Here is a 27,323-nt window from a genome sequence, read left to right as displayed (position 1 = left end):
TTTTCGGCACGGCGGGGATGAAAACAAAAAAACTATTCAACCGAATCACTTCACATTCGGATATGTTGTTCACAACATGTATCGCTATCGTCGGAACTAGAATCATAATTTTATTTAAATAATTTCCTTTTTTTTAAACTAAAAAACTAGTGAAAAAAACCCGATTTTACGAACTTTTTTTTCAAAAGTGCGCCATTTTGTCAATTTTTCATTTTTTCGATTTGTTCTAATTCCGACCATAACTGCACTCCTTCTGATTAAGAATCTTCTTGAATTTTGGTGGTTCAGATGAGTAGAAGTCTCGAAATCATGTACGCCGTCCGGGTTCGACTTTTCGAGAGGGTCATCTTCAGCGGCATTTTTATAATAATAAATATTGTTTCAAAAATAAAAAAAAAATTTTTTGTATGCTCAATAAACGTACTAATAAGCCTGAAAAGTTGAAACATCGTTTTTTAAATTTTTAATGGCAAAAAAAAATCGTGCAAATAGGTGAAATTTTCGTGCTCTAGACCACCGGGTACCCTTAAGTTTTTTTTTGTTTGTTTCGCGCATTGTGTGTACGCTTACGTGTGGATGTTGAACAAAATCGTTCTGAAAAATGTTTTCTAAATATTTTGTTATCTTACCCACTTACCTTGGTTGCAGGAATGTTCCTCTTTAGTGTAGTATGTAAACTAAACGGTTCGTGTTCAAATATTTTGTTGTTTTTTTTTTTTTGTATTGTTTTTTTTTTTGTTATATATGTATTTAATATCAGTTTTACACAAATTTATTCAATTCTAAAAGCAACAAAAAACTACATGATTAAAATAAATGAATTTCACGTAAGCTTTATCACATTTAAAGTCTACGAATATTCCAAAAACGAAAACAAAAATTAATTTACAATCAAACTGCATTCACTGTGTAAACACTTTAAGTGTTTATTAAAAACTAACTACTTAACATGCTTTCATGTATGTATGTAAGTATGTACCCAAGTATTTAAAAGTAAGACAGAAACTAATGTAAGAACTATGCCACGTATTCATGATGCTTAATAAAATAAAGTCGGATTTAAGAAACAAAAGCGCAGAGTAATGCATTTTTTAAAACGACTTTACTTTAAGAGTATTTAGAATACACGTCAATTGATTAAAATATTTTTCACTGGTGAAAACTTTATTTTTCTAAATTCTACAAAACTACATGTAGTGTACTTAACGGTTAAAAAACTATTTGCAAAGCACTTGAAACTAAGTATTTAGCGCATAATCACAGTCAAACTAAAGTCGATTAGAACATTTTTATGAAAATTTCGTATTTACTTGTTGAGAATAATTGAGCACAAGTGCGGACACTAAGTATAAAGTCTGCTTTAGTTTTCCAATGTATGTACATGTGTATGTAAATGCGGCTTTAGCTTTGTTTATATGCCGAGAAATTGAAACAAAAAATGCATTTGTGCTAAAGACGTTTGAACTAAATACTTACTTACGCACGTAAAATAGTTTGGAGCCTTTTCACTATTACAGATAAAATGTGAATGTGTGCAAAATTCGCAAAACGGAACAATTTTTGAAAAATAAAAACATTCAGAATTTCGAAATAAATAAGTACAGAGTATCTTAAATGGTTAGGTAGTTACGGGTGGAAAGAACTTTCATTATTTTTTCTCTTTAACTTGAAACTTTTGGAAGTATTTTTTTGTTTGTTTCTTTTTTTACCTCCAACAATAACGTTTTGCTCGTACCCACTCTTCATTTGTTGTTACCTCGTTGTTTGCACCATACATTCATTTCCTCTTTCCTAGGTAGCATATTTTCTTGCTTTTTACAAATTAATTCTAATTTTTTGCTTGTTTTGTAACTCTGTTTTGCTACTCGCATACGAGTATAAGTCTGGCATAGCATTGTATTTTAGCATTTACTTAGCTTCCACCGGTCGGTTCTTGAACAATTGCTCGACAATAGTCTCATCGGCCAGCGTTGAGATATCACCAACATTGCGATCGTTGACAGCCACTTTGCGCAACACACGACGCATTATCTTGCCGGAACGTGTTTTCGGCAAGCCGGGGGCATGTTGCACCACATCCGGCATTGCGAAGGGTCCAATACGTTCACGTACTAATTTTTTCAAATCCGATACAAGTTTGGCATCGAACGTCTCATTCTCATTCGGCGTAATGAAACAATAGAGACATTCACCTTTCACTACGTGTGGGCGTGATACGACTGCTGCTTCGGCCACGCGATGATGCTCGGTGAGCACTGATTCCACTTCGGCGGTGGACATCAGATGGCCGGAGACGTTAAGCATGTCATCGACACGACCAGTGATCCAAAGGTAATCATCAGCGTCTCGGCGAGCACCTGAAATGGTGTGAAAAGAATATGACTGATCAGTAACAAAAATGAGGCAGCTAACATATTGGGCTGCCCCGATTTGGATGCTATTTTTATAGTGACACGAGTAGTTTTTAATTTTTTCAAAATATTAATTTTTTTCAAAATAAAATTTTTTTTTAATATTTCAATTTTTTTTCAATATCTTTTTTTCAAAATTTTAATTTTGTTTTTCGAAATTTTAGTTTTTTTCAAAACTTTAATTTTTTTTTGTTCAATATCATAAATTTGTTTTAATTTAAATTTTTTTCAAAATTTTAATTTTTTCAAAATTTTAATTTTTTTTTTTCAAAATTTAAAATTTTTTCAAAATATTAAATTGTTTTTTAATTTTAATTTCTTTTTTTCAAAATTTTAATTTTTTTTTTAATAGATATTTTAATTTTTGTTTCTTTTTAGTCTTAAATTTTTTCAATATTAAATTTTTTTTTTAAACTTTAAATTTTAAATTTTTTCGAAATTTTACATTTTTTCAAAATTTAAATTTTTTTTTTTCTTTTTTCAAAATTTAATATTTTAATTTTTTTCAAAATTTTAATCTTTTTTTCTAAATTTTAATTTTTTTCAAAATTTAAATTTTTTCAAAATATTAAATATTTTCAAAATTAAATTTTAATCCTTTTTTCAAAATTTTAAATTTTTTCAAAATATTAAATATTTTCAAAATTAAATTTTAATCCTTTTTTCAAAATTTAAATTTTTTTCAAAATTTTAAATTTTTTCAAAATATTAAATATTTTCAAAATTAATTTTTTTTTAATTTTAATTTTTTTTTTATTTTAGATTTTTTGATAATTTAAATTTTTTTAATTTCGTATTTTTTCAAAATTAAAATTTTTTTCTCATAATTTAAATTTTTTCAATTTTTTTTCAAAATTTTATTTGTTTTTTTAATTTAAATTATTTTTTAATTTTAATTTTTTTTATTATAATTTCTGTTTAAAAGTTTAAATTTTTTTTCAAAATTTTAAATTTTTTCAAAATTTTTTTGTGTCAATATGAACCCAAAAATTGCATCTAGGAACAGTAACTTACCATCGCCAGTGCAATAGTAGCCGGGGAATTTGGAAAAGTATGTGCTCTCAAAGCGTTCATGGTTGTTAAACAAGGTGCGCATCATACCCGGCCAAGGCTGTGAAAAAACTAGATAGCCTTCACCTTCGCCTTTTATTTCAGTGCCACTTTCATCGAGTAGTGTGGGTTTAACGCCAAAGAATGGGAACGACTGCAACAAATGAAATTCAAGTTTTATTATATTTAAATATAAAAATATAGCTGCAACTTACCGCTGAGCCTGGTTTCATGGGCGTAGCGCCTGGAATGGGAGTAATCACATGGCCACCTGTCTCCGTCTGCCAGAATGTATCGACAATCGAACACTTCTCTTTGCCAATGTAACGATAGAACCACAGCCAAGCCTCTGGATTGATAGGTTCACCAACACTGCCGAGCACTCTGTAGTTGAAACAAAAACAAAACAAAAAACAGTTCATGCTTAGTAGCTGCGAAATGCGAAAGTAACGCAAATTACTTTTACTCACTTCAAACCGTTTAGATTATGTTTCAAAACCGGTGCCTCACCGAATTTCATAAGCGCACGTATAGCTGTGGGTGCGGTATAGAATTGAGTCACCTTGTATTTATCGATCACCGCCCAAAATCGATCGTTGTCCGGATAGAAAGGTGTACCCTCGAACTGGAATAAACAATGTGCGAGGAATCGCATAAATATTTTTAAATTATTATATTTCCGCTGCGCTCACCATCACCGATGTAGCGCCGTTGGCCAACGGTCCATATACCACATATGTGTGTCCAGTGATCCAGCCAATATCGGCTGTGCACCAATAAATATCACCTGGCTTATAGTCGAAGACAATCTTGAAAGTAGTGGCTGCATACAGCAAATATCCCGCTGTGGTGTGCAACACACCCTTGGGTTTGCCGGTGGAGCCACTTGTGTACAACATAAAAAGTGGATCTTCCGCCTCCATCCACTCAGGATAACAGGCTGGCTCTTTATCCTCCATCTCTTCATGCCACCAAAAGTCACGATCATCCGTCCACGGTATATCCTCCTCGACATGATTGTCGACGCATGGCGTGACTCGTTTCAAATGTGACACCACAATACACTTTTCTACAGTGTGACCCATATCTTCGACTTTTTCTAGCGCCACATCACAGAGTGCCTTCAGGTACAATGGTTTCTCGCCACGCCAAACACCATCAGCGGTGATTAGCACTTTTGCTTTGCAATCGAACATACGCTCCGCCAATGAATCCGATGAGAATCCAGCAAATACAATGGAATGGACGGCGCCGATACGCGCACAAGCCAGCATGGCAATTGGCAGTTCGAGTATCATCGGCATATAAATGGATACACGATCACCCTTCTTTACGCCATGATCTTTAAGTACGTTAGCGAAGCGGCAAACTTCTTCGAGCAGCTTACGATAGGTGAGACCGCGTGAATAATCATCGGGATGGTTGCCTTCCCTGCAAAAAAAAATTAAAAATTATGAATATAAAAAATGATTGGTTAAAAATGTAAATAGAAACTAAATTCATACAAATTTGCAATTTGTTTGCTAACATAACATTTATTTTTCAGCTTCGTGATGGCCACACTAGAAATGGAATTTTAAGAAGCTCATATCATTATTTGTCACAACGCAGAAGTTCGCTGTATCCGTTGCTTTTTGGATTCTGGTGCGTTGTGACAAATAATTTGTTGTTAAACGAAAACGGGCTAAGATCAAATCAAGTTGGGAAGATAAGTTTTTGGGACGTGCATGGTATCATTCACAACGATTGTAAGGGATAAAAAAATCACCGGTGCATTTCATACAGAGCTGTTGGATCAATTCGAAACCGTTTTGAACGGTCATATTTGTGTCTGAAAGTATTTAGAGCTTCTCGAAAGGATAAAGTGGATTTTCTGCATCGATTCATCACTATGGATTAGACTTGGGTCTATCACCACGATCCTAAATCAAAATAAGAGGTTAAAAAGTGGTGTGAACCTGGTTCTTGAGTTCCGAAACGAGTACGTATCTTGAAATCGAAGGTGTTAGCAACATTTTATTTAGATGCGGAGAGAATTTTGCTCGCGGATTACTTGCAAAGAAATAATAAAAGAATAAATTCTGAATATTATTGCCGGTCTAGGCTGAAAGAAAAAATTCGTGAAAAGTCACCCATTTTGCAAAAGAAAAATATTACACCGTCTCACAAGAGCATTTGACAATGGCTTAAATCCATGAATTAAAGTTCGATTTTTTGGAGCATCCACCGAATTCACCAGATTTGGCCCTTAGAGACTTCCAGCTGTGTCCAGACTTAAAAGAAAAATTATGCGTGGAAAGCGTTTTTTATCAAATGATGAGGTCATACCAGCTGTGGAAGCGTATTTTGCTGCCCTCCAGATTCTTACTTCAGGAATGGAATTCATAAATTGGAATCTCGTTGGAACACAAGTCTATTGATGCTCAGGGATGCTATCTATACTATAAAGGTGAATGTCTGTACGTTGTCCGCGCATCACTACGAAACGACAATACCAAATGATGTAAAAATTTGTAAACATTCTTATTTTCACCCAATGAAGGTTATAGGCATGTTTTTATGATGGAACTCCCTTCCCACAGCCCCCAGGCCGCGCCACCACTCTCATTCGTCACTAATAATCGAATATTTGCTTAAATTTAATCTAAGAAATCTTAGTTTTTCCTATTTCCCTATAGCACACTCTAGACTTAATAATCCGCATAAGGTGTTCAACTATGACCCAAATACAAAGTTCAAAAACGGTTTGAGATAGAAAATTAATAAAAATAATTTTGTTTGAAATTCTTTTATATACAAACCCTAAATCCCTCAAAACTTCTCCTACGCGAGCGGGGCTGCGGGTTAAAGCTAGTACTAAATAATAACTAATTTTATTTCAAACCATAAAATTGCGAAGTTCCTATCGAACCGCATAACTTATTAAATAACCTATTATTCTCCATATTTAGCACCCTTTCTTAGTGAAGAATTTTCCTTATTTCACTTTTCACTTACACTTGTCGAGCCGCCCTCGTAAAAAGACATTAGTGACTACAATGAAATAATCTATACTGATTAACCGCCCAACTGTAGCGCATTTATTACATTTTTTTGCCTTTTTTAGTAATATGTCTACACTTGGGGACGGTGATAAACTAATTTTTCAGGTCATAAAATGCAATTACTTATTAAGTGCTTACTCCGCTGTCACTGGCTGTCGACACGCTGGTTATCGCTTCATATCTACCTGCTCTGCATACTAGCCGTAATAAGCTGGTCTCTAATTCGTTTATAATTAGAATATCTGGCGTGCGGTTCTGATAATATTGGTTCACAAATAATTAATAATTTGTTTACCCAACCAATTCCTGTGTATATCGGTCGCTGAGTTTTAAAATCCATATAATGTTTTCTGTGATGTAGTTTTGAGGATATCGCCAAACAACGGATTTGGTTTAAATAAAAAAAAATAGATCATAAAAATGTCTAATAATTGGAGAATTCGTTAGCCCGCCAAATCAAATGATATACCAAATTAAAAGTACATAATTTTACATGAATAATTAAAATCAAATGTTTGCTTAAACCAAAAACGATTTTTTTTGCAAACGTGTACATGCAATTTTTTTATTTATATTGTAAAAACTATACAAAATTATCAATATTATCATAATAAAGAGAAATGACAATAATTTCCTAAAAAAATTGAATTTTATTCAAAATCAACACCGGCCCTTGAAACTTAACCATCCTTTAGAAAGAATTTTTCCTGTTTCATGCGCGGAGATTGGAACTTGTGCACTTCGATTTGGCTATGGTGGCCGCAGGTTTGGTTTACGGCATTTGTAAACAGGCTGGAATCTGAAAAGGCGGCAAACACTACTTTATATTAAATTCATTCAAGCCTGATGAATTCTCAAATGTAAGTTCCAAGTTCGCAACATCCCTAGTCTGTATCACTATCAGGTGTATGTTTCCAGGTTCACATACATACATACATACTTACATACGCGCTTAATACGTGAAACCCAATTGCAAATTATTTAAGTGCATTACATACAACAATATGCTTGTGCAATATGTAGGTATGTGTGTACATATGTATGTACATATTTGAATTTAAGTGCGAATTAAAAATTCCAGACTGCCGGGAAAAGGCAAGCACCGGGCAGGGGCTACATGTTTAACTGAAATAATGTAAGAATGTGTGTGTGTGTCCGTCTGGTTTGTGCTATAAAGCTACTTGCAAGTCAAATTGAATAAAACAAAACGGAATGATTTGCAATTTCTTGAAATACAGTTACACCGCAAGAAAAAGGCGCGCCAAGGGTAAAAAGAACTGGATTTGAGTGCTGGAAGTCGACTTAGTGACAAAACAATTTTCTATACAATTGCGCAAAAAAATTTGTAAACATGTGTATATATACACATAAAAGGATGTATTAGGGATGTACAGTTTTGTGATTTTTACCAGCCCGAAATTGTCGAGATCTCGTTATTATTATAGTCCCAGAATGCCTGCATTAGCACCGGGATTTAAATATTCATAATTTTGTCAAAACTTCATTCGAAAAACATTCCATTAATTTTGTTTGAATAGCTCTCGTACCTCGACGCTCGGCAGGTGTATTTTTGCCGTGAAAAAGCCCCTCATAAGAATTAATTCGCCGTTCGAAGGTGACACAAAATAGTGGAGGGACCCATTTGCGGAAAATCTTTAAGGGGGGAGCCTGCTTTAGAGGCTTAAAAAAATCGTTTTTTTTTTTGCATAAATGTCTTCCCAAGCTATCCAAGAATGTGTCCTCAAAATTTCAGAAGCAAATTCAAAATATTTTCGCAGTTACAGAAGAAATTGTGAGCAAGCGTCGAGCGGGTAAACGAGCGGATTTTTTACATACAAAAACTTTGACGCGCGATTTCTCAGTTTTTTATTTTTACGATTTTTCCTATTTGGCGGGAAAGATAGGGAAAAAGTTAAACGCCCTATCGAAACGAGATAACATTGATTGTATTCGGAATTAAATTCTCTTCTAGTGAACCTAAAAACCTTAAGAAAGTTATGATTAACCCACTTTTAAAACAATCTAAAGTGAATTTGTTTTTCCAAAAAAATGATTTTTTTTTCTTTAATTAGCGTAAAATTTTTGAATTTCCCACTTTTTGTTTAATTTTCTTGGTGTAACTAGAAGCTATACTATAGTAAAATAACATTTTTTTTTGGTTTTTGGTTTCAGATGAAAATTGCGACCTGCATCTTTCCCGCCGCACGACACATGCACACTCGAGGCACCTCGGCAAAATGCTTGTACCAGGCATAATATGACATACATTTTAATGAAAAAATTTGAGAAGACTGTTAACTGTTAAAATATATAACAATAAAACCTGAAAGTCTCGTTTCAATCGAATATTTCTTTCCTTCCCAAAAAAATCCACGAAAAAATCGATTTTTTGAAGCCTCTAAAGCAGGCTCCTCCCTTAATTGGCGCTTACCCCCTTTTTGGGTGTTTGGCCGAGTTCTTCCTCCTACTTGTGTTGTGCGTCTTGATGTTGTTCCACAAATGGAGGGATCTTTCAGTTTTAAGCCGACTCCGAACGGCAGATATTTCTTTTATGAGGAATTTTTTCATGTCAGAAATGCACTCGGTGGTTTGCCACTGCCTGTCTAGGGGCGACCGCTATTAGAAAAAACTCGTTTCTTCATTTTGGTGTTTTACGAAGATTCGAACCTACGTTCTCTCCAAATTACATAGGGTTATTATAGGATTACACCCTAAACCCTATCGCCAACTATCTACTGATATTCAAAGAGGAAGATTTGTATTTCAAATTTAAAATGTTTTAAACATTTAATTGCAAAATACTTTGAGCGTTGCCACTCTTTTTGGTACGCGTTTAAATAGTTCGAGAGTAAATGAGCTTTATGTAAAATTACCATCAAACATAATTCTTAGATTTAATTTTATTGGTAAAAATCAGTGTTACCACCTAAGTTCCATCTGAGAATTTAAATCAGGGTTTAAATTTAATTTCATCATTCTAATATGATACTACCAAGGAAGGTATTTAAAATTTGCTCCAGTTATTTTTTTGAGGAGTTGCCACTCTTTTAAAAAAATAAAATATATATAATAAATAATAAATGAGTGGGTTAAATAATAAATAAGTGGGTTCTTTAACTAAACAAAAGATAATAGTTAAGAAAGTCATATCTGCCCAAGTTTCAAGTTTTATACAAAAATTAGGAAAATTCCGCAAACTTTTCACCGCAAACGATTCTTAATTAGAGTTTCTAGAAAAATTTTTGGTATGCAGTTTTACAGCGTATTAAATTTTAGTATAATAAAGTGAAATTTGCTAAAAATTCTCGTTGATTTTTAATAGTTTATTTCTCGTACAGTGTTGCGCACTTTCTAAATAACGAAGGTACGTTTTTTAGAAATTAATTTTAAAAACTTTAAAAATTTCAATGCGAATAAAAATTTGTGGAATTTTTCTAATTTGTATTTAGAGTTACAAACTTCGCAACTTTCGTCTGTAACTTTTATAAAAACAAAATCAACTTTAAACAAACAAAAGAGTCAGAACTGGTTAAAATGTTGAGGTGTTTTAGTTTTGATGCGGGCTATATCTGATAAAGTAGTAAGTAAAGGAACAAAATTGCATATTTTGTAAGAAGTTTTGAAAGAAGTTCAGATATTTCTTTATCTCGTGGAATAAGAGGAAAGTTATTGTAAAACATTTAAGGGATTATACCTATACCTTGTGAAAAAATGGACGATTGTCATAATTTTTTTTTTTTAATATTTAGAACTTTTATTCAAATAAGACATATATCATACTGAAGGGTAACTCTCGAATAATACATTTAGGTGTTTTTATTTTAAAAAATGTTATTATTTATTGTTGACATCGCCCCTCCCCCGAAACGCCGTTTTTTAGAAGAGGCTTGGGGTGACCACGGTAGCGCGTGAGCAGCTCAACTGAAATCAAAAAAATTAAATGATTACAATAGAAAAATTTTTTTCAGTGAATCTTAACGGTTTATTTACCCAAAAAAAATTCTCCCGATATGAAAACCGCTTTGCACCAAATTGCACGATTTTTGAGGGGTTGAAAAATCAAAAAAAAAATTAGTTCCAGCGAACTATGCAAATATTTATAAAAAGTGAACCGTTCAGATTCACGAGGTTGTAACTTTGAATAATTAGAAAAGAAGTTTATGCAAATCGGTCAAATAGTTTTTGATAAATAATGATCACCGCGACGGTAATTTTCTAAAAACACGACTTCGAGATAATCGCGTATAAAGTTTTGCGTGCACTTCGCGTCCCAAGAAAGGTCGCGCGCTTCCACGGTCTGTAACTTTCATTCTAGTGCTCCGATCTTTATGATTTTTTGAATTAATATTTTTAGGATGACGTACTTTTAGAATATGCCATAAAAAATTGTTCGATTTTTTAGTCCACCACAGGGTTTATAACCCCATATAACACATTTTTGTTGCTCATTTTGCTATAAATCGGATTTCCTGTCTCTAGGCCTCTTCTGTTCGCCAAGAGTTAGCGAGTGGCGAATAGATGAAGCAACTGGCCGCCCAAATATGTTGGCAACGCAGGAAGAGAGCTGCCTTAAATTACATGTGTTGGTCACTAGCGGCGAATCTTACCCGATAACTTTATTGTTGCTTTCGCATGCAAATTTTTCCTCAAGTTAATCGATCATAGAGATAGCGAGAGGGGAAATGGCGAATAAAAGAGGCTCTCTATTTCATAAAGCTTTGTAAGAAATTAAAAATTAAAATAGACTATGCTCGCGGGATCCCGGGACTGACAACTCTAGTACGTATAGATTTACATGTTGTTGTTTTTGTTTTTCTATTTACATATTGTAGTATGCATAAGAAATAAATGCTGCAAATAGCAAATCGAATGGAAAGTATTTCCTATTGTTTGCATTCAAATAAAGGTCAACTTGAATAGAATGGATAAAAAAGTGTGATCTAGCGCAAGGCAAACGGAAGTATAAGTGCATAAATACGTCGTGATTGTACACACATACATACATATGTACCTACATATAAATATGCCTATTGAATGCAGCAGCCAGGTCTGTCGCTCTTAATGATTGATTTTTACACACAAACATACATACAGCAATCAGTTTGAACCCTACGGTAAAAAATAAACTACCTTAAAGAAAAAGTACCTCTATGGTAACCACTTATCTACGCATATAGAATGTGGCAAAACGAAAGTAAAGTTGATGGATTGGCATTAAAACTACGCATTCAAATGCCTACTGATGTTCAAAAAAGACATGGAGTATCGGAGTTTAGACATGGAGTTTATTCATGAAACACAACAGCTGATGTAAGCAACATTGAAAATTCCGCGCACCGCCGAGATGTATGAACGCAATGATACATTCTTGCTTCGGCTGACGGTCTTCCCACCGCTATAAACTCAGCTGATCATCATTATTATATTGGGTAGTCGAAAAAGTCTTTTCGTATTTCTAATCAAACTTCAACTCATTTTTTTTATATTTATAATGAACTTTATTAAACCAAATATGTACAATTTTGGTCGACCACCTTTTGCCATTTTTCTTCTAGAGACATTATTCCATCAGTGTAAAACTTTTGTGGTTTCTCGGCGAAAAACTGCGACAAGTAATTTTCACAGGCTTCCCTTGAAGCCAACTTTACTCCATTAAGGGAGTTCTGCATTGACCGAAACAAATGGTAGTCCGATGGTGCAAGGTCAGGGCTATATGGTGGATGCATCAAAACTTCCCAGCCAAGCTCTCCCAGTTTTTGCCGAGTCATCAAAGATGTGTGTGACCTAGCGTTGTCCTGATGGACGACGACGTCCTTTCTGCTAATCAGTTTTGGCCACTTTTTTCGATTGATTGCTTCAACCTCATCAGTTGTTGACAGTAAACTGTAGAATCAATCGTTCGAGCAGGCTGAAGTAGCTCATAGTGGATGATTCCTTTCCAATCTCACCAAACACACAGCATAACCTTTCGAGGCGTCAATCCTGGCTTTGCGACCATTTGTTGAGCTTCACCACCCTTGCACCATGATCTTTTTCGCACATTATTGTCGTATTTGATCCACTTTTCGTGTCCTGTTACCATTCGCTTCCGAAATGGTTCGATTTCATTTCGTTTCAGCAAAGAATCGCAGATGTTAATTCGGTCCATTAAATTTTTCACAGACAATTCATGTGGTACCCAGAAATCGCGCTTCTTTTTGTAACCAGCCTTTTTTAAATGGTTCAAACCCGTTTGATGATGAATGATTAGTGTTTTGGCGATGTCATGGCGGCTTATGTGACGGTCCTGGTCAATCTTTTCCATAATTTCATCGATTTTTTCAACGATTGGTGGACCGGAGCGAGGTACATCTTTCACATCGAAATTTCCAGAACGGAAGCGAGCGAACCATTGTTGTGCTACACGAACTGATACAGCATCGTCTCCGTAAACTTCACAAATTTCATTGATGGCTTGCGTGGCATTCGTCCCTTTTTTATACAAAAATTTCAAAATATAGCGAATTTCTTCATTATTTTCACTCATTTTTGAACAGCTATAACTTTTTTTCAACATTGACTTTTTCGACTACCCAATATTTTCATATATGTCCAAAATTATGTAAAAAAATTTCAATCGGCATAAAGTAGTTTTAATTTTCAATTTTTTTTTACAAGTTCGCCTGTTCAGTTGACGTATTTCCCCCCTCTACGGCGCAGCTGACTATTTTTTTTTTTATTCTACTAAATGTCAACAATACACAAAAAAAAATGTCAGCCGGTATTAAATGAGTTGTCAGAAATTTTTTTGTCGACACGTTTCGTACCCTCCCACAATCACACCCACCGCGGGTGCGCCAACTGACGTTCACTTTCGTTATTCATGGAAGTTAAATCACAAGTATAGTCAAGAATTTAACGGTATAAAAACGCAGTTCAAAATCGACCCCTGGCTCCCGGACTATTAAAAGGTTTTCGATACCACTTTTAGTTTACACTTTTATTTTTGTTACTGTTTTAGTGGTTAGGTCATATAACAAGGCCTGGGTTCGGTGCTGGTAGATTTCCCTTCAAATTTTTGTATGCCAATTTGACGTCATCAGTTCAGTTAGCTAAATTACTAGCGAAGTGCGGTCGGCTCAAAGCTACAAATACCTCTCTAAAGTTGAATGCAGAGCTTAGGGAAAATCATAATTAAAGCCACCGTCACTTCAAGTAAGGCAAAAACAATTGCGATCTTTAATTTTGCATCACTTGCAATCATGAATCAGTATTTTATGGTATCATTAAAATTAACTGTACATTAATTCTTAATCAATTGATAGTTAAAAATATTGAACTTTTCAGTAAAGTGATAAGATTTGAGTCACCAAACGGGCGCAAAAGAATAAGTAAAACCTTCAAACTGTATGACATTAGGCAGAAGTCGCCTTCGAACGGCGCAGAATAATTTACTAGGTGTTTAGGCGTTGGGAACAAGCAAATACACTCATGCGGAACGAAACGGGCTAAGCAAGTAAAAAAGAAATTCTTTGTGATGCGTACATATCGCACCCTAAATACAAAAGGGTCACAACTCAAAATGAGCAGAAGCTCAAATATGAACGAGACGTTATCAATAAAACGGTCCGCGGATGACATATGGCAAAACTAAATTTTTTGTTTTTTGGTAGGACTGTTATAAGCTTACATGGCAAATTTCAGCGTGATATGTCACATAGTTTGTTTTCTGTGCTACTGTAAACAAGTCAAGCTCGAGTGTGGGAAATTTTGAATTGTGCCCCTTTTGTATTTAGGGTGCGATATATACATATGTATATGCACATGGTCTACAATCGCCAATTGCTAAATCGTGTCAAAAACGACAGTAGCCAAAAGATTGCGAGAAATTGAACTTTAAAAAGTTGGCTGAGTTAGTCATTATTGCCGTTAGTCATTAACTGAACCTCGCGAAGAAATTAAAAATTGGCTAAATGGCTAATTGCTCAAAAGTTATAAAAATGGTGTAGACTTTTTGGTGCCGACTAGTCAACACTTTTATAAATAAAGCCATGTGAACCTACGGTGTTATAAATCGACAGTCATCTTTATTATACGAGCTTGCAAGTAGAAGAACAGAAGTCAAATTTTAACAGGCATAAAAATATGATATAATATCTAGTTATTATTAGTATGAAGTTGAACTAAAATTCTTTTCAAAGTAAAACCCTTTAGAGACTAGACAATATTTGTAATAGTAATACCAGGCTGCGATGCCTTCCTTGCCAAGGGCAAGAAAAATTTCAGAAGCGAAGTTCTAAAGACTACGAGCTGTAAACTAGGACCAAACTGTAGGGCTACACCAGTCTTAAGTTCTTATTGGCAGCGAACAACCAAATGAGATTTAAGCATCTCATAAGCCTCGCTAAGAACAAACTGGGCAGGCTTGCGATATGGTGCACTTACAATCCCCAGAAACTCCAACACACCTGTAACATATACGCTCAGTTCAACTCAGCTTCATCCTAGAAGCTCAATGTTGCCTAGTTTTTAAGGTATTGACAAAGCATTTTAGTAGAGCAATTCACCTTTCGTAATTTCGGCTAGCGCTACAGTTTCGTGTAAGCTTTGGCCTGCTGAACAGTAGATACAGAACAAAAGTAGAGCCGCTCTTGGCATAACAACTCACGAACTAAGGAATAAAATATCATGAAATTTTAACAGCTTTTTAAGGTTAGTACTAATAATCTTTCCCGAAGGTGAATGCACTAAAACTAGCGCCATCTATGTGTTAGACCCGAGACTTTTCAGCCCATGTGATTGATGTGATTTCAACGTGATTGTGAAGGTAGTTTGACATTGACAATGGGCGAAATTGGCAAATAACCATGCCTATATAACGGTAATTATCAAAAAAGGGTAAGAAACGTGATATCTCTGTTATAAATTAATTTGGTACCAATGATGAATCCAAGAAATACGGCGCAAATGAAATATTGAAATATTAAAGGTACCACGCCCACTTTTGGGTAAATGCGTGTGTCGCAATAACGACTTAATAAACACCGCTAATTCGCCCATCCGTAAACACCAATTTTGAATAACTCGCGACTCGCAGGAGGACTTCGGTCGGTATATCGTAAATAACTGTAGTAATGTAGGCCTCCAATGCCTGCATCGGTGCTCATTTGTGTACAAACATTTAAACTTTACATTCCCCCCACCAATAAAAGTCCAAAGATGTGATATCACACGATCTTGGTGGCCAATCCACTGGTCCGAGACGAGAGACACATTGCTCACCGAAACGACGACGCATTAAATCCATTGTTTGAAAGGGTGTATGGCAAGTAGCGCCATCTAGTTGGAACTAAATGTTTTGGAGATCACGGACTTCAATTTCCGGCATCAAAAAGTCGTTTATCATGGCGTGATAGCGTTCTTCATTCACTTTTACATTGGCGCCAGCCTCGTCTTTGAAGAAATATGGGCCGATTCTTCCACCAGCCCATAGGCCACACCAAACGGTTATTTTCAATGGATGTAACGGCTGTTCTTGAATGCCTTCAGGTTGCTCTTCAGTCCAAACACGGCAATTTGGCCTATTGACGTAGCCATTAAGGCAAAAATGGGCCTCATCGCTGAACGCCATAAATGGGCCTGAACGCGCGATGAACACTTTGAACAGTGTGTTGATTTTGGTAATAAAATTTTACGATTTGTAAACGTTATGGAGGCGTAAGTCTTTCCACGCTGAAATGTAAATGAATACTGAAAAACAGGATGTATTTAGTTTGACAGTAGTCACGTGTGATCTGTCAAAAAGGACCTATTGGAAAATGTACCTCCGATCTGATCACTTCACTCACCTTTACTTAAGCAATTTATTGGGCACTTAATATGTACCTTCTATAAATTTCTCGAGCACAAGCCAAACAATACTTCTTTCTTCTCCTCTTCTGGCATTCCATATTTTGCTCCTCGCTTTAAATGTTTGATTTTAGAGCTGACGCGCCCATCGAACAACGACTTGCGATTTCTGGAGCTGAGTTATGCAAAAAAAATCTGTTTAAATAAAAAGTGTGTCTGTGTTTACAATATCACAATACGAGTATGGCCAACAAATACGTATTTACTTTGGAAACCACAATTCCCGCCCATGTTTACAGCAAAGGAGCTGATCAAATTATGTACATTATCGAATAAATAGAAAATTTTAATTGTAAATAACCAGATATTTAACCTTGTCCGATAATAGGGTCAAATTTTTGATGCAAATCGATGATCCTATGAATGGAACAGTGCGATCGCGAGTAAATGGTGTGGATCAAGGAATCTAAACCCGGCATGGCTTTTTAAATAACGAAATCTTAAATTTTGGCTTTTCCAAATTTGGAATGAAAGAAAGTAAATTGCCTTACATGTACCATATTTGCCTTCGAGTGCTGGATTCCCTATGATCAGAACCGAGAATGTTCAAATGAAACAAAACAGAGTTAAATTTCAGGCAAATTTATTTTATCTCCTTCAAAATATGACCCGTGTGAAGCAACACACATGTGCCAACGTTTAACCCAGTCCTCCATGCATTTCTGGTAGGCCGACGAAGGGATGACTTTCAGCTCACATTTGAATTTTTTTTTTTTTTAATTTTTTTTTTAGTTTAATCAGATACTAATGCAAAAATGCGAAAAAAGTTGAAACAAAAATTTCTTTTCAATTATATGTAATAATGTTTAGCCAATGCTTAAAAACAATGCATTTGTTCCTATAATTCTTTTGGAAAATTTAGATCAATCGGTCCGGAAAAACGGCTTGATGGATCGATTTCAAAATTTACAGGGTTATTAGTGGAATATTAAACTGTAAAAATCCCTGGAAACATGAGTTCCCGCATTAATATTTGTAAGTGAGCGATAGATTTTCTGAAAAACCGTAAAAAGGCGTTTTTTGTGTTCACTTCAAACCAACGTTAAGGGTAAAAATTTTTTTTTTTCTCAAAAAATTAAATTAGGATCTTATAGGAAATTTATTCCACTTTCCAAAACCATTGTTTGATTTATTGTTGGGTTGTTAGTTGTTGAGATATCAATGATCAAAGATAAAATGGTCTTTTTTCGTAAAATGCTGATATCTCAGAGAGAAATGATCGTAGCGAGAATTCGAAAAAAGGCAAATTGAAGCTAAATAATCAAGCTAGTTGACTGTATGGCTAGTTTAGTCGGACAAATTTTTCCAAGCCCGTGCAATCAAAATAATTTTTGTGTCGCCCTTTAACTGACGATTACAAAATACCCGTTAAATAAAAAAAAATTGCTTAAAGGTTTTAAAACTAGAAGTTTAAAGCTTCTACATAATTTTTGTCCGAACTCCGTACACCCATTTTTCACCGAGATACAGCTTTTCAAAAATCATTAAAAAATTTAGGAAATTTTACTATTCCCTTAATTTTTGTGAGAAGTGTATTTAGTAAAAAACGTTTCCAATGACAAAAATGAATGTTTAATTTTGCGCCACCTTGTACGTACTATGCATCGGTCGCCATACCAAAAGAAAAATTTGAAAGAACACCCCAGTATTCAAAGTTTATGTTGAGAGGATTTAGACACCATAGCCAAATTAGTTTTTAATCCTTCTAAAAACCACCGAAACGGTTTGGTTATTTGTTGATTTGTTGCCTGACAGTAATGTCATTGTTCTATATTTCTATATTTAATTCTTATGTCCTTTAGAGCTTCGACGCCGTGTTCGTCAGTTACGCAGAGTTCGATCGCTCTAAGGATCATTTTTGTTTAGTCAATCTCAAGTACCTTACAACTCGTTAAAAGTTTGCTTGAAACCCGTTTTGCTGAATTCAGAAACAAAATAGTTATATAGTTATAACATCGGAGTACTCGTCAGAGGGACAAGTAGAAATTAAAGAATATTATTTACATGATATTAGACGTTAAGGCGAGAATATACACCAGATTAGTAAGGATATTCGTTTGTAAGATTTTATGGCAAAAAAACAACTCAACAAATACGATCAACTGAGCACGGTACGCTATAGAACTGAAATTTAAATTAAAATTTGAAAAAGCGAGTCAAGAAGTACCTAGAGAATAGTAACTCCTAAAACACTCAGGCTAAAAAACATCATTGTATTCGAAGCGCTGGAAAGTGAAAGGGTCGATAGTCAAGGAGGAAAAGAGAGAAGTGACAGAGAGAAAGATATGGGATAGAATAGAGACAGAGACAGAGATAGTTCTATGAGAATTTTTCAGATTTGCGAAAGAGTCTTCCAGTTTGAGAGAACGAATTTTACTCATTCTTACGACATCGGAACCCAAAATTCGTAACCTTGCTCTAGCAAAGGCAGGACGCTCACAGAGAAAATGATCAGAGCTATTCGCCTCCTCCAAGCAAGACAAGCACATCGGGTCCACAACGATTCCAATGGTGGTCATATGCCGGCCTCATGGGTTGGCACCTGTAATTATAGCGGCCATCAACCGAACGTCTTTCCTTCCAAGTTTTAGTAGAACGTTTGATAGTTTTCTGTTTGGACTTGTTACAAAAACCTTTACAGTTCTGCAGCGTTCTATATAGACTAGACCATCGCACTTTATGCAAATTGCATACATAATCGCCAATCCAATTCGGGTAACCGCTGATCCGCAGTAAGCCAATTCAGCGGCAACTTCACTTCCTTGAACACCGTGTCGTCCTGGAACCCACATATGTAAGTGCAAGCTTATTCCGTCTTGCAACAGAATTGAGCTTCTCCTTACATTCTTGAACAATCTTTGAGATTTGCTTAGCGTTCTCCTGGGCCTTCAGTGCAGCCTGACTGTCACTAAAGCCTCCATTCTGTTTCCCGTTCCATGTCTTCTCTTTCAGAAAAAATTTCCGTTTGGAAAACAGTTGGCATTCCTCACATAGCGTAATGATAATAGACATTATCGTTTAAGTACCATTCGGTTCCAGTATCTATTTTCTTGGACTCATCGGTAAAGAAAATATCCGTAAAATTTCGTTGAATGCACTGTGGATTACTGACATCAAATTTCCTTCCAAATGAAACTATGAGTATAAGGTCGTCCTTAGGTGTTAAAAACAGTGGATTCTACTTAGATAGCCTCTTAGATATTTCTGTTTCCCAAAGTTCCGCCTTCGTGCCAAGAACTATATTTATGGAGCCGACACATTGCTTTTATTGCTTTCTGTTGCATCTTAAGATCCAAGGGAGCAAATCAAGCATAGCATTTAGGGCATCGCCGGAGGTTGTACTCATAGCACCCGTATATGTATATATACATACATATTTGTATACACATATTTCATTCACATTTAATCCAAAAAAAATTCACATTTCATCCAAATTAATGATAATCCCAACAAAAAAATGCGACGCAGGTTAAATTTCAAAAAATTAGTGGTGTCACGCCCTTTTTTGGATGAAGGCCTGTACGGCGATAGCGACACAATTAAGCTCGCTCAAACGCATTGCTCTGTAACTTCTTTGGAAAAAAATATTATCTCTACAAAGCGTTTGCGTTTATTGAATGGAGAGATGCGTTTTGAGAGATTCAACTTTGTTGTATTGTACATATGTATGCACTTATGTACATATGAATATGCAGGTGATCACCATAATTTTCAGTACGGTAACCATTTGTATGTGGCGGCCGCCGTAGCCGAATGGGTTGGTGCGTGATTACCATTCGGAATTCACAGAGAGGTCGTTGGTTCGAATCTCGGTGAAAGCAAAATTAATAAAAACATTTTTCTAATAGCGGTCGCCCCTCGGCAGACAATGGCAAACCTCCGAGTGTATTTCTGCCATGAAAAAGCTCCTCATAAAAATATCTGCCGTTCGGAGTCGGCTTGAAACTGTAGGTCCCTCCATTTGTGGAAAAACATCAAGACGCACACCACACATAGGAAGGAGGAGGAGCTCGGCCAAACACCTAACAGAAGTGTACGCGCCAATTATTTATTTTTATTTTTTAACCATTTGTATGTGCTTTATTTAATTAAAGGAAATGTAAACACGTAGAACTTCAAATAAATAAATAACAGATAATTTCAATTTAACTATGCACTTGAAACAGTTAGAAGGATAGTGAAAAAAATATTATTTAAAAATCACGAGCTTCGCACTTATGGAGATAGAGCCTCTTATCTGCACGATATACGGGTTGCTATCAACCTGATTTGTTCCCGCCACAAACAAGCGTTGTATGTATGTATGTATGTATGAATTTTGCATTAAACAAACAACACTGCCTGTATAAACGCAAATAAACGAGTAAAAAGAGTCCGAAATTTAGATGTTTTGCGGGGCCGCTTTTACAACTAAGCAAAAAGGTGCACACATACATACATATACACGCCCGCCGTACGCTAGCCAGTTCCAAGTTTATAATGGAAAGTTTGTTTGCCGATCAGCTGTTTGTCAAGAGAACTATGCCAAAAATGAAGAGTAATTTGTTCTAATGAGAAAATTTACTTTGGCTCTTTGATGAATGAAATCTCTCTTTAGTTAACGAAATTGTTAGCTTTTTATGCGATAAGTAAGAACGGTGTACGATGTGAGCAAACAAGCGACACAAAAAGCCGGCTCTCTCCCTACTGGCAAAGGTATTCAGATATACCTACGTATGTGTGTGCGTATGTATATATTGCAATATTACTGTATATCTTGCTTATTCACGTATGCTTTGTAAGTATGTATGTGCAGGAGATATGTTGTTATTAATGCTCTCCAATTGGCTGCGAAGTATCGGACGATGTTGATCGCGTGATTCGCAATGTTGGCGCATGGTGTGGCTGGTAATGGTTAACCACAAGGCCTCGTATACGGAAGAATTTCGGATAAAACGTTTATGGAATTCCCTAAAGGTATAACGCCACTCTAATAGCCGAAAAAAAGGCATTGAACCATTTATTTTGAGAGTATGGAAAATAGACTGTTGACTGGGATTTATTTTCAGAGAACAACATTTTTCAGTCAACACTATTGATTAAGCAAAAACTAATACATATGTACATATATTTTTTTAAATCCTGCAATGGTGTTACCCAAGCAGAATTCTTAGAAGGTGGTGGTGGTGACACTAGAGCGACAACAACATTTACATGTACATACAGTATCGGACGAAACATTTGCAACTAAAATGTGGGCAATGAAAACTTTCGATTGCTCAGCCGTTATTTGTTTGGAACCTGTTAATTTCACTTTATTTGTAATAAAAGATGTTGATTTACGTAAATAAAACAAATTTATTCAAATTCAACAGTTCATATCTTAAATTTAAAAATCAAATGTGTCCAACACCTGTATCTAATAAGACAAAACAATTGCAACTAAAGGAAATCAGTAAACTATTTTTATTAAACTTAGTATTTCGTGGCAAAACCATTGCTCTGAATAACAGCTCTGCATCGTCTCGGAATTGAAGCTATCAAATTGTCAACTATCGTTTGTGGTATATTTCTCCATGCCTCCAGGACTCTTTGGAAAAATTGGTCAGTATTTGCCACATTAGTCCGATCAATTCTCTTTTTTACTATTTCCCAAAGGTTTTCTATGGGGTTAAGATCTGGGGATTGTGGGGGCCACTCCATTACGTCCACGTTATTCCTCTGGAACCATGATTTCAGGATCTTCGCCGTATGCTTCGGGTCATTATCCTGTTGGAAGACCCACTTCAAGGGCATTTCCCACTCAGCATGTGGCAGCATTACCGATTCCATAATGTCGCTGTAAACGTACTGGTCCATTATGCCCATAATACGATGGAGTGGTCCCAAACCAGCAACAGAAAAGCATCCCCAGACCATAATGTAAGCACTATGCTTAACAGTCTTTACACAGTATGATTTTTGAAGACGCTTGTTACGTGGGCGTCGAACGTAGGATAGGCCATCACTTCCGACCAAATTAAATTTGGATTCGTCGCTGAAAAGAATAGCTTTCCACTTGCTTAATGGCCAATCTATGTGATCCCTTGCGAACTGCAATCGTTTTTGTTGGTTACGCTTACTAATAAGCGGCTTCTTTGCTGGTCGGTACGTCCGTAAATCAGCTTCAGCCAGGTGACGACTGGCAGTTTTTGAGCTGATTGGTAACCCAAGCTCCTTTACCAATTGGGGGGCACTTCTAAATGGATATTTTTTTACCTCTCTCGCTATCAGCTTGTCAGTTCTTTCATCCGTTTTTCTTGGTCGGCCTCCTCGATGCACCACCGCGATAGTTTTGTTTTTTATAAAGTTCGCAATAATTCGAGAAATTGATGACTTATGAATATTATATTTTATGGATATATCTTTCTGGGTCATTCCTTTGTTATATTCATCTACAACACGCGCGCGTAATATTTCACCGAACTTATTTCGAGCCATTACTTCATTTAACTCAACTTTACAAAAAAATTGTGTTATCGCCACAAATTCTGCACAAAACTGATGTTCACAAACTGACACGATTAAACTAAACTCAGAACAGTTAGAAAACAAAACCAAGCTCAAGCATTTTTACCGTTATATAGCTAAGCTCATAAGGTTGCAATTGTTTTGTCGCTAATAGTTGCCAGATAATTTAATTTTTTTTAAATACAGCTACAAAAAGGAAAGGATCTTGAAAAGATTTTTTGGAAAATATTACTCAGATGCTCTAGTATCCATAGCGTGAAATTGAATTGCAATTGAGTGAAGAATGACATTATGACAAAAAATAAATTGAAGGCTGCATTGCAGTTGTAAATGTTTTGTCCGATACTGTACATAAGTATGTATGTATGCATTTCACGTTTGCAATTTTGAATGTCAAAATTTCAATCAGAATGTAAACAAACAAGCAACGCAACCCCAAATCAGCGCTCTAACGCCACCAACTTGTAGGGATTTACCTTGGTTGTTATGCCTAATACGCGTAAAATTCGTAGAAAACCCGCAAACAAAGTGGATAAGTTGATGTTTCATAATGTTTAATGTTTGTTTCTCTTAACTTATGTATATACATATGTATGTATGTATGTTTTTCCACGCAAGTAAAATTCACCAACTGGTCGCTGGTTTTGCAATAGTCAGCGTTTTGCCTTTGCTGCCCCAACAGAGCATACGACAGATAATTTTGATGACATTGAACATACATACATACATTGGACAGGTAGTGGCATCAGTTGAGCAGCTTATTCGTTTTTTTTCTATTTATTTTGTTTTTAAATAGTCAAATTTTGTTAAAGGTTTGGACATTTTAGGGAACAAAAGCAAAACAAAGTACATTGCTATTGTTGTTCTTGCTCTACTGTTACTGTCTGTTCAATGTGCTTCGATACAAAGCGAGTGTAAAAATCTTTCGTAATATAGAGAAATTTGTATAATAGAAGCCCGATATAAACAGCCTCAAATATGCCCATGCGAGGTGTGTTCAAAAAGTAATGTGAATTTTCGCGGGCTACGTACATTCGACTTTCGATTTTTTTTTTATGTTGTACACTCGTCTCGATGATATACAAATGCGAACAAAACTCTCCGTTCGACCCCTTTTTTCTTAATTTCTCCCGATCTAAAGCATTTAAAAGAAATGTAATGATGCAGTTTTGTTTTAAGTCTAATTATATAACAAATGTAAAAAAAATATTTTCAGTATTTACTTTAAAAGTTATTCACGAAAAACCAAAAAAGGCACTGACAAAAGTGTACATACGTTATATTAAGACACTTATTTTGATCTTCTTTTCTGCGAAAACTTAAATGTAAAGTACCGTTTGTTTTATTTTGTGGTTCTACTTTGCATTCTTTTTAAAATTTATGGCATTCTGTCTTTTGAAAAAGTGTACGATCGGAATAATGTCGCTTCGCAAAGAAATATCTACTGATTTGAGAAAATTAGTTGTTGAGGTGCCTTTGGTGAACTATCTGATTTATTGCATTTAAGCAAGTCTACGGTACAAACTATTTGTAAAAACTTCGAAACATCCAATTCTCTGGAGAGTAAGCCGCGTAGTAGCCGGCCCAAGAAGCTCAACCGGAGAGATGTATCCTTTATTCGCAAAGCAGTGAATCAGAATCCGAAAATACATGCTACTGATTTGGCCCAGGAGGTAGCCGAGAGGTATCAAATCGTTGTCCACCCACGTACAATAAGCAGGGCCCTTTATAATGAAGGTTACAACTGCAGAACTCTTCGCAAGAAGCCCCTTATAAGCGAGAAAAACCGAAAGCTTCGTCTGGAGTTTGCAAAAAAGCACCTTAATAAGGGAATAGAACTTTGGAAACTAGTTTTATTCACTGATGAGCCCAAATATAACATATTTGGTGGCAGTGTCATGGTTTTGGGAGCAGTTTCAGCCACAGGAGTTGGAAACCTCGTTTTCATTCAAGGAAATGTGGATCGCTTCCAATACAAGACCATTTTGGAACAACACCTGATGCCATTCGTGGCCAAACTAGGCCTAGGCTCGAGCTGGATCTTTCAGCAAGATAATGACCCGAAGCATACTGCGCAAATCGTCAAGGACTGGCTGCTGTATTATTGCTCCACGGCAACTATATTCACCTCCACAAAGCCCGGACTTAAACATAAGTGAGCATGTTTGGGAAATTTTGGAGCGTAAAATTCGGAAGCACTCTATTACTACCAATCCTCAAAGAGAAGTTGCTGGAGGAATGGCAGAATATCTCGGTGGAGGAGCTTGAAAACTTAGCAGCTTCAATGCCCAGACGTTTGCAAGCAGTCATCGATGCTGGTGGTGGCCCAAAAAAATATTAATTTCCACAAATTTAATCAGTTTTCCTAGATAATTCTTATTTTCTAAGTTCGTATGTACACTTTTGTCAGTGCCTTTTTTTAGTTTTTCGTAAATAACTTTTAAAGTAAATACTGAAAATAATTTTTTTTTTACATTTGTTATATAGACTTAAAACAAAACTCCATCATTACATTTCTTTCTAAGAAAAAAGGGGTCGTACGGAGAGTTTTGTCCGCAACTGTGTTTATGGTTTTGGCAATGTAGAAAATTTAGTTTGTGAGAGGCATAAATAAGAGAAGTTTTTTGCGTGTTCGGCGATTTTCTGCTATCGAAAAAAATGGATCAAAGAAGTTGCGTCAAATTTTGTGTGAGAGCACTCTGAGTCAAAAAAATCTTTACAAGTGGTACAAGCTTTTCCCAGAAGGTCGAGAAGATGTCAATGACGACGCTCGCTCTGGACGCCCCAGTACATCAACAGCCGATGAAAATGTTGAGAGAGTGAAGAAAAATGTTACGGAGAATCGTCGAATCACAATTAGAGAAATTGCGGAGGGTGCCGGCACATCGGTTGGCACATGCCATGCAATCTTTTCGGAAATTTCGGGCTTGAAGCGTGTGGCAGCGGAGCTCGTTCCAAAATTCCTGAATTTTGACCAAATACAACGTCGTTTGAGCATCGCTCAGGAATTGTTGAATGACGTTAACGATGATGCAGATTTGCTTAAAAGGGTCATAGCTTTATTTTGTAAATGATTTCCAAATGTACACTGCGTGGTGAGAGAGCAATCAGCTAACACGATTCTACGGAAGCAATCCAAAATCCCACATCAACCGTCTTCAATACTACCTAACGGAACGATGGTGAGAATTCACTTAAATGTGGCTCTCATTAGTTGCATCGAGTCAGCTGATACGGACGTACGTTTACGTTGATGAGTGTGAGCACCCTTAGGCTGCCATGTTACGTGGTATTCGGTTGCAGAATTCTGCACGATCATTTCACATGTATTCACACACTCGTCCACAGACATATTCGCACAATCGTTCAATTAGTCGTTGTTCGAACAGCAACGAAGTGTCATTGGTAGATTTTATTCATATGTCACCAACACAATCTCAGTTTTTTTTTAAACGCATCCCGACGAACAACGGTCTGTTAAAGAGTACACCTCTAAAAATCTTTTTACTATGAGCAGAATGGTGCCCGCTCATTTGACACATTCTTAAGCTCTGTTGTGAACCCCTGATTAGTTGTAAAAATATTGGGAACCCCTGATTACTTGTAAAACGTTGGGAACCCTTGATTAGTTGTAAAAATATTTGGTGTACTATATACTTTATGTATTTGATTCCCGCTAATTCTGTGTATGCGTGTTTGTACACAACTAGTATGTCCGCACAATAGGTAACGGTCAATGCAGAGTTCCTATTTCGTTGTTTCTTGTTCGCGTACATATGTACAAACGCGCATATATAGAATTAGCGCTAATTTGTATGTGTCCTTCGCCGAATTTGCCGCTGCGTTAATGACTGGTTCGATTTCAGAAATCAGTCGTTAGCCAGCGGAGGGAGGACACACTGCGAAATAAACGCTACAACGCACGGAAAGTTAAATTCGCAATTCCCTCTTTTTTTTCACAAGCTCTTCCAATAAATCATTGTTCACATGGCAACGAAGTAACTTGGTTTTTCTCTTCCTATAACGCCAACACAATCTCACACTCAGAAAAAATTCCCTCCCTAAAATAAAGAAAACCATTCTTTATTTTAAACTCTTCCAAATTCATTAAATTTTATCGCTTTTGAGTATTTTTTCTTTTAAATGACTATAAATGTGTTTGATGTTACATTCTTCTTTGTTATTTTAAGTAAAATATCATTGTTGCCATCAATTGCCAATAAGAAATGTTTTCGGATAACTTCTTCAATCTTGAAAATTATTCAATGTATTTTGAAAATGTGCAATTTCTTGAGCGATTGGACATTGCTTATTAAGAAAGTTGAAAGAAATTTAACTTTTTCCAAGCAACTTATTATCTGCGAAACTCTTAACTCAAATTTTTTACGTTTTAATGAATAAACGCACATACAAAATTTTCAGCACTAACATTTGTTGACAC

The 27,323-nt window shown here is 35.8% G+C and overlaps 1 protein-coding gene across 1 annotated transcript in view; it reads right to left on the bottom strand.

Moving 5' to 3' along the window:
• Nucleotides 1-1,133: 1,133 nt before the first annotated feature.
• LOC128862246 (acetyl-coenzyme A synthetase) overlaps nt 1,134-27,323 on the bottom strand; it is a 51,416-nt gene continuing 25,226 nt past the window's right edge. Inside the window, exons 2-6 of the mRNA XM_054100769.1 lie at nt 4,154-4,892; nt 3,932-4,086; nt 3,677-3,845; nt 3,426-3,615; nt 1,134-2,357 (exon numbers count right to left, since the gene is read on the bottom strand). Of these exons, the coding sequence (XP_053956744.1) occupies nt 1,909-2,357; nt 3,426-3,615; nt 3,677-3,845; nt 3,932-4,086; nt 4,154-4,892 (1,702 nt within the window). The 3' untranslated portion in view covers nt 1,134-1,908. The remainder of the gene's footprint in view (nt 2,358-3,425; nt 3,616-3,676; nt 3,846-3,931; nt 4,087-4,153; nt 4,893-27,323) is intronic.

This window comes from Anastrepha ludens, chromosome 4 (assembly GCF_028408465.1).
Source record: "Anastrepha ludens isolate Willacy chromosome 4, idAnaLude1.1, whole genome shotgun sequence".
NCBI lineage: Eukaryota > Metazoa > Arthropoda > Insecta > Diptera > Tephritidae > Anastrepha > Anastrepha ludens.
This window is presented reverse-complemented; position numbering and strand designations above follow the sequence as displayed.